The 9,133-nt window shown below is 43.2% G+C and overlaps 1 protein-coding gene across 1 annotated transcript; it reads right to left on the reverse strand.

Moving 5' to 3' along the window:
- Positions 1–6: 6 nt before the first annotated feature.
- On the reverse strand, positions 7–4,750 carry LOC111979107 (coiled-coil domain-containing protein 18-like). The gene is made up of 4 exons (XM_024009391.2): positions 4,419–4,750; positions 4,158–4,321; positions 3,788–4,001; positions 7–617 (listed from the first exon to the last, which is right to left on the reverse strand). The coding sequence occupies exons 1-4, from the start codon at positions 4,475–4,477 to the stop codon at positions 524–526; spliced, it is 531 nt and encodes a 176-aa protein (XP_023865159.1). The 5' UTR covers positions 4,478–4,750; the 3' UTR covers positions 7–523.
- Between the last annotated feature and the right edge of the window lie 4,383 nt (positions 4,751–9,133).

The raw sequence follows: 9,133 nt of genomic DNA on the forward strand, positions 1-9,133 counted from the left end.
AGAGACGGAGACAGACAGAGAGAGAAAGGGACAGCAACAGAGAGAAAGAGAGACGGAGACAAAGACAGCAACAGAGAGAGAAAGAGCAAGAGAGGCAGAGACAGCAACAGAGAGAGAAAGACAGAAGAAGACAGACAGAGACAGCAAGAGAAAGAGAGACAGAGACTGACTGAAACAAAGAGAGAGAACGACTGACAGACACTACAAAGACCGTTGTTGGGCCCAGTTGTACCTCCTTGCTGTGCCGTTCTCTCTCCTTCTCCAGCTGCAGAGAGGAGACAGTGGCTTGCAGTCTGGCCTCTGCCTGGACCCCGCACCTGCACCTCCTATAGAAGACAACACACAGGTCATCTTCTAGCCATAGTAAAATTGACAGAAATACCACACTTTGTTGTTATGGATACAACACAGAAAGAATGCATGGTTTCATTTGGGTATGTCCTTTTATAAACAGCAACAAAATGAAGGTTTCGCCTTGCCCCTGGCATGTTGGTTGATGCTTTCCATCGCTCTGCACAGGCTCTCACAGCGAGTGTATCCTGCAGCTCCCCAGTCGTCCTCTGGAGTTCTTGTGTTGTTCTCTCCCGACACACAGGTGCTGGCTCTGCTGCAGAGTCCTGGAGCAATAGGTCAAAGGTCAGTTAGAGGGTGCCTACTCCTAGATGGTCAATCAGATATCTGAAGCTGATCTGGGACCAGTTTATGGTTTCAGATGGTTCTGAAAGGTAACTGAAGACTGAACACCATTAAATGATGTTATGATGTTACTGGTTGTGTTTTGTCAGAACAATACTTCAGGTATGCAACCCACCTTGCAACCATCCATCTCTCTCTCCCTCCATCAGTATAATAATACCAGAACTCATCTCTCCCTGCATCCATCAGTATAATAATACCAGAACTCATCTCTCCCTGCATCCATCAGTCTTAATAATACCAGAAACTCCATCTCCCTGCATCCACAGTATAATAATACCAGAACCTCTCTTCTCCTGCATCCATAGTATAATAATACAGAACTCATCTCTCCCTGCATCCATCAGTATAATAATACCAGAACTCATCTCTCCCTGCATCCATCAGTATAATAATACCAGAACTCATCTCTCCCTGCATCCATCAGTATAATAATACCAGAACTCATCTCTCCCTGCATCCATCAGTATAATAATACCAGAACTCATCTCTCCCTGCACCATCAGTATAATAATACCAGAACTCATCTCTCCTCCAATCCATCATTGTAATAATACCAGAACTCATCTCTCCCTGCCATCCATCAGTTTAATTAATACCAGAACTCATCTCTCCCTCCATCCATCAGTATAATAATACCAGAACTCATCTCTCCCTCTCATACCTTCCTAAGAATCCTCCTTCCCTTGTTGTTGTGCTTTTAGCAGGTCTAACCTGTCACTCAAAAACTCCACCTGTAGAAACAAAACATGAGGTGATAGTCAACATCCCTTCACATTTATCACAATACCAGAATGGAGAGTATGTGAGACAAGAGGATGGTTTCCAGGGCCAACAACAACTCCAAATGAGTGTAATGTGGCCTTCATGATGTCTGTCTCAGTCTTTAACCTCGTTCTCTGGTCCAGTCTGCTGTAGGGACTGACCCTTTTTGTCTATCTCCAGGTTATGGTCTGTGATGACCACGTCCAGCTGGCCCAGCTGAGGAAGAGGAGGGAGACACACAGAGAGGCCTTATTTCTTATTATTCCATCCATTAAGACTTTGGCCATTCAAATTAAATACACTATAACGCACCACGCAATTAATGTTGCCTCAGTTTTGTATTTGTGTGTGTACCAGCTGTCCTCCCTGTTGGAGCTCCCCCTGTCTCTCCTTCAGTGCTGTGTCTATGTCCAACACCTCATGGTTCCTCTCTTCCAACTCCCTCTGGCTGTGTACGCACGCACGCACGCACGCACGCACGCACACACACACACACAGTGGATCTGAAAGCACCGGCACAACTGTGAAATCACACACTCAATTATTCATACATATTTGGGCTGTGAAATCACTGTTCACCAGGGGCATATTCTATTTCAACCAGAAGATCTCATCTGATCACATCTGTGTAAAGGGCATTTTGTTTCACACACACACACACACACACGAGGGAATCAAAGGAAAACTACTTGCGACTGTAATGCAGAGATGTTGTGTGCGTTTGAGATTAACTGCATTGCTGTCTGAATCACTGATCTACAAATCACCTTGCATCCKAAATAACTAGTCAGTGTGTAATCTCAGTTAACCAATAACAAAAAATCTCAYGCAATTTGATCAGATGTTTAGGTAGTTCTGTCCAGGAGAGATGAATCAGTGTGTGACCCAGATAAGTGATTCTGATCCCCTCAGACAGCCTGTGCACAGTCACAGTACGTAGTCTTTTTGATGCCTTTAGTTTAACTTCAATACTACTGCATCCATGCCTGAGGGGAGGTGTTACAGCACTGTAGCTGTTCAATAGGATTTACAGATCATCAGGTGTTACTGTAGTTGTCATTATGTTTGAATGAGAGACCATCCACATGTATACCTGTCAAAGCTTGACAATAATCCCCATGACATACACCCGGTTAGAGCGTGCCCTTTGACAGTTTGTGACACTGTCAACTTGTCAAGTCATGTTGGCTGGGGGACAACTGTGTATTTGACAAAGACGTTTACCAAAGATGAAGTGGCTGGTTGGTATCAAACAGAGGGCATTAACTCCATACCAGACAGACAAGAGTGATATTGTATTTGGAATGGAGAACAGGATGTAAAATGTAATATCCTGTTCTGTGTATCTATGTACACAAAGAGATCATGTGTATCAAATGATTTATGACTCATCACGGGTGTTTGATATCCGTGTGTGTGTGTCCAAAGCAACTGCTCTTTGTTCTCCGCACTGCGACAAAGCCTCAAAAGAATACACAATTTATACATTATAAAAACAATACATTATGAAATATATAAATAATAAAAATAGAATGATCCATATTATGAATGACAGAGACCAACTCAGTCTGCCACTGCATAGTACAGTTAGCCTTCTCATCTTGAAACGGAGGCTTTCCCTTGATGATGATGATGATGATGATGATGATGAGCTCACGTCAGGATTCAGTGCAAAGAGGAGCTACGTTTTCAGCATTGCACCTAATTCTCAACAAATAAGTTATGCACAGTACGTAATATGTACTTTTATAAATAGTATATACATATATTACACATATCATATTTCCTTTTTTATATAGTAAAAAGTCACAGTAAAAGACAAACAAGGTAATCCAAAATCAATGATTATTAAATCTGACCAAAGAATGTTTTCATTGTGTAAAAACCAAATCAAAACGCAGGACTTTGGAATCAGTCTTCCCAAATCCGTCGGTCGACGAAGTCGCAGACACAAATCCACAGCGCTCGGCAGGTCAGCGGTTGCCATGGTTACACTGTCCATAGACAGCACGTACTACTTCCGGTGTGCTGGCAGCGCTTCTTCAATGAAATGTGTAATGAAATAGGTTTTAAAAATGAAATACCTTCACCTTCAAATTGCCATGCAGTCATTTTATTACATTTTCCACTGACCGTACTTGGGGAGGGGGACTTTTGTCTGTTTGGAGATGATTTTGTTTAAGACGCATTTCCTAAAGGTTTGAGGGGAGACCTGTCTTCTTCAATGAAGCAACAAATGGAGACCACCGGTCAAGGGTGTGTGTGTGTGTGTGTGTGTGTGTGTGTGTGTGTGTGTGTGTGTCGGGCGGTTGGCAGAGAGGCTCACCTGAGCTCGGCGGAGAGTTTCTCCAATGAAATGTGTCGTTCATCTGCGCCGAGCTGCATGCGCTGTAACAGGTCTCTCAGTTCCTGTAGTTTCTCTAGGGTGTCATGCATCTCATCTCGCACCTCCTGTAGCTGTCCCTCCAGATCCTTCCCACGCTGCACAGAGTTCCGCCTGTCCTCCTCACAGCATTGGAGCTTCTCCTCCAAGTCCACAACTGCAGGGGGGAGAAGGGGAAGAAAGGGTTTCCACAATGAACGTTCAGTTCAGTTCTAGAATCACAGAAGTCTAAAGGAAATGGGCCCTAATGAATGAAGAAATGAAGAAAAAAGGAAGGAAGGAAGGATCTAAAATAACTCCCCCAGTGTCCTACCAGCGTTGTTCTTCTCCTCCAGTAGGCCCTGGGTCTTCTGCAGGGTCTCCTCCACGTAGCTGAGCTGGGAGGAATTCATCCTGGTGTCTCTCCGCAGCCTCWGCAGCTCCTGCTCCATGGATGACAGCTCCCCACGACACGTATTTATCTCAGACGACAGCAGACTGGAATACACACACGTTAGTAGGCATACAAGTATCCTCACACAGATCAAATCAAATACACTGTCACAGACATGCAGAGATCACACCGGGAACTCACACACATTCTAGACACCCTCCATCTGGCGTCCACCTAACAGTGCACAACCGTGCCCCCATTATGCTACTGCACTACCCACAAAAAAAACTCAGGATCTGTAGGACCTGGGACCAAATTAAAGTACTAACTGAGTAACTTAAAACTAGAATACTAACTGACAAGTGTTAGAAATCTGAGCATCTTCCTTCCCCTGTATAGACTACATAGAAGAAGCAATGTCCTAAAGTGGTCCTCTATTCTCCGCTGTTAAACTCCACCCTGAGCACCGAAAACTCACTCTTCCTAGGAAGGATGCTTCAGAGAACAGAGCACTGTATATATATACCCCATGAGAGTGGGGGGGGGGGGGGCTAGGGGGGGGGAAGGGGGGGTTGGGGGGCAAAAGAAAGGATTGGGACAGGAGATGGGGGGTTAGGGGAGGAGATGGGGCACAATAAGAACACTGGTTGTGGATGCACTAGAGTCATGGGGCTGTCTCATTCTGTCAGCTCCTCAGGGGATAAGAATATCTCTCCCTCTTTCTCTCTTTGTTATTAGGGTAGGAGCTGCTCTGTCTGGACTGAACTCAAACGACTCCCATTATACAACAGTGAACAGTTGGAGTCTACAAAAATAAATTAATTTGTGGTCTTATCTGATGGTTTCTACAACGCCTTCAAAAAGTATTGACACCTCTTGACTTTTTAGACATTTTATTGTATCACATCCTGAATTTAAAATAGATTATTTTGAGAATGTTTTGACACTGGCCTACACACAATACCCCCATAATGTAAAAAAAAAAAAGAAAAGCTGAAAAGCCCAGGGAGGTTTTCCAATGCCTCGCAAAGAAGGGCAGTTATTGGTAGATTAGTAAAAAAAACAACATTGAACATCCCTTTGAGCATGGTGAAGTTATTAATGACACTTTGGATGGTGTATGAATACATCCAGTCACTGCAAATATACAGGCGTCCTTCCCCACTCAGTTGACGGAGAGAAAGGAAATCACACGACTGCCCTCATTTCACCATGAGGCCAGTTGTGACTTTAAAACACTTAGTTTTCTACTATCACAGCCATTAAACTCGAAGAAAACACCAACATTGTAGATACTCCACAATACTAATCTAATTGACAGAGTGAAAAGAAAGAAGCCTGTACATAATAAAAAATATTCTAAAATATTCCTCCTGTNCATAATAAAAAATATTCTAAAATATTCCTCCTGTCTGCAACAAGACACCATAACAAAGGGATTGAATACATATTTACTCAAGACATCTCAGCTTTTCATTTTTTTATTAATTTGTAAAAATTTCTAAAAACATAATTCCACTTTCACATTAAATCAAATCAAATGTTATTTGTCACATGCGCCGAATACAACACTTTACAGTGAAATGCTTACAAGCCCTTAACCAACAATGCAGTTAAGAAAATACCTAAAAGAAAAATAAGAGATAAGAATAACAAACAATTAAAGAGCAGCAGTAAATAACAATAGCGTGGCTATATACAGGGGGTACCGGTACAGAGTCAATGTGCGGGGGCACTGGTGTCGAGGTAATATGTACATGTAAGTAGAGTATCTATGCATAGATAATAACAGAGTAGCAGCAGCGTAGATGCAGATAGTCTGGGTAGCCATTTGACTAGCTGTTCAGGAGTCTTATGGCTTTGGGGTAGAAGCTGTTAAGAAGCCTCTTGGACCTAGACTTGGCGCTCCGGTATCGCTTGCCATGCGGTAGCAGAGAGAACAATCTATGACTAGGGTGGCTGGAGTCCTTGACAATTTTTAGGGCCTTCCCTCTGACACCGCCTGGTATAGARGTCCTGGATAGCAGGAAGCTTGGCCCCAGTGATGTACTGGGCCGTACGCACTACCCTCTGTAGTGCCTTGCGGTTGGAGGCCGAGCAGTTGCCATATCAGGCAGTGATGCAACCCGTCAGAATGCTCTCGATGGTGCAGCTGTAAAACCTTTTGAGGATCTGAGGACCCATGCCAAATCTTTTCAGTCTCCTGAGAGGGTCGACTGTCTTGGTGTGCTTGGACCAATGGGGTATTGTGTGTAGGCCAGTAACAACAAATCTAAAAAAAAATCTATTTTAAATTTAGGCCCGGAACCACCAAAATGTCTAAAAAGTCAAGGGGTGTGAATACTTTCCATATTTTCAAGCATACCGGTGGCTGCATCAGGTTATGGGTATATGGGTAATCGTTAAGGACTGGGGAGTTTTTCAGGATAAAACATTTACAGAATGGAGCTATGCATAGGCAAAATCCTAGAAGAAAACCTTCAGTCTGCTTTCTAACAGACACTGGAAGAAGAATTCACCTTTCAGCAGGACAATAACCTAAAACACAAGAGTTGCTTACCAAGACAGTGAATGTTCCTGAGTGGCCGAGTTACAGTTTTGACTTAAATCTGCTTGAAAATCTATGGCAAGACTTGAAAATGGTTATCTAGCAATGATCAACAACCAATTTGAAAGAGCTTGAAGAATTTWGAAAATAATAAAATGGGCAAATATTGTACAATCCAGGAGCCTGAACCAGAAAAACTCACAGCTGTAATCACTACCGAAGCTGATTCTAACATTGAATCAGGGGTATGAATATTTATTTAAATGAGATATTTCTGTATTTAATTTTCAATAAATCTGCAACAATTTATAACAACATGTTTTCACTTTGTTATTATGGGGTATTGTGTGTGGATGGGTGTGGGGGGGGGGGGTCCATGAATTCAGGCTGTAACAACAAAATGTGGAATAAGTCAAGGGGTGTGAATGCTTTGTGAAGGCTCTGTAAAGGTAGTGCGGTATGTTTCCGTGTGGCACCAACTACAACTATAGAGGGTTATTGTAAATTAAACTTTCATAGATTAGATATCATAATATCTGTTTTGTTTTGTGCATAAACAAAGAAGCACATTTGACTGGCTTGATTAACGAATCAGCCATTAATGCAATGACTTAATTAAATTAAATTGAGTGAATTGTGTGACTAAAGCGTTCTATAGAAAACTACACATGAAACGTGAATGAATAAAAATCTTCCATCTAGTGTTACCTGACAGAGCCAGAACGCTGTGCAGCCGGGGAGCTGTGCAGCCGGGGAGCTGTGCAGCCGGGGAGCTGAGCAGCCGGAGAGCTGTGCAGCCGGAGAGCTGTGCAGCCGGGGAGCTGAGCAGCCGGAGAGCTGTGCAGCCGGAGAGCTGTGCAGCCGGGGAGTATTCAGACACCTTTACTTTTTCCACATTTTGTTACGTTACAGCCTTATTCTAAAATGGATTGAATAAAAAAATGTCCCTCATCAATCTACACACAATACTCCATAATGACAAAGTGAAAACAGGTTTAGACATTTTTGCAAATTTATATATTTTTTTAAATGATAAATGATTTACATAAGTATTCAGACCCTTTGCTATGATGAGACTCGAAATTGAGCTCAGGTGCATCCATTTTCCAATTGATTGGAGTCCACCTGTGGTAAATTCAATTGATTGAACATGATGTGGAAAGGCACACACCTGTCTATATAAATGTCCCACAGTTGACAATGCATGTCAGAGCAAAAACCAAGYCATGAGGTCGAAAGAATTGTSCGTAKAGCTCCGAGACAGGATTGTGTTGAGGCACAGATCTAGRGAAGGGCAACAAAAATGGCTGCGGTACTAAAGGTCTCCAAGAACACATTGGCCTCCATCATTCTTAAATGGAAGAAGCTCTTCCTAGAGCTGGCCGCTCAACCAAACGGAGCAAGCGGGGGAGAAGGGTCTTAGTCAGGGAGGTGACCAAGAACCTGATGGACACTCTGACAGAGCTCCAGAGTTCCTCTGTGGAGTTGGGAGAACCTTCTAGCAGCAGCACTCCACCAATCAGGCCTTGTAGTGGCCAGACGGAAACCACTCCTCAGTAAAAGGCACATGACAGCCCACTTGAAGTTTTCCAAAAGGCCCCTAAAGACTCTCAGATAATGAGAAACAAGAAACACTTTGGCTTGAATAACAAATGTCATGTCTGGAGGAAACCTGACAACCTACCTATGGCAAAACATGGTGGTGGCAGCATCATGCTGTGGGGATGTTTTTCAGCGGCAGGGACTGGGAGACTAGTCAGGATCGAGAGAAAGATGAACGGAGCAAAGTACAGTGAGATCCTTGATGAAAACCTGCTCCAGAGCACTCAGGACCTCCGACTGGGGGGAAGGTTTACCTTCCAACAGGACAACGACCCTAAGCACACAGCCAAGACAACGCAGGAGTGGCTTCGGGACAAGTCTCTGAACGTCCTTGAGTGGCCCAGCCAGAGCATGGACTTGAACCCAATCGAACATCTCTGGAGAGACCTGAAAATAGCTGTGCAGCAACGCTCCCCATCCAACCTGACAGAGCTTGAGACGATCTGCAAAGAATGGGAGAAACACCCCAAATACAGGTGTGCCAAGCTTGTAGCGTCATACCCAAGAAGACTCGAGGCTGTAATCGCTGCCTCGAAAGGTACTTCAATAAAGTACTGAGTAAAGGGTCTGAATACTTACGTAAATGTGATATTTCATTTTCTTTATTTGCAAAAATGTCAAAAAACTATTTTTGCTTTGTTATTATGAGGTAATGTGTGTAGATTGATGAGAAGAAAAAATCTATTTTAGAATAAGCCTTTAACGTAACAAAATGTTGAAAAAGTTTAATTCACATTAAGTTGCTTTCATCCCTGTGTAGTCATGG

The sequence above is a fragment of the Salvelinus sp. IW2-2015 genome, linkage group LG19 (assembly GCF_002910315.2).
Source record: "Salvelinus sp. IW2-2015 linkage group LG19, ASM291031v2, whole genome shotgun sequence".
In the NCBI taxonomy this organism is placed as follows: Eukaryota; Metazoa; Chordata; class Actinopteri; order Salmoniformes; family Salmonidae; genus Salvelinus; species Salvelinus sp. IW2-2015.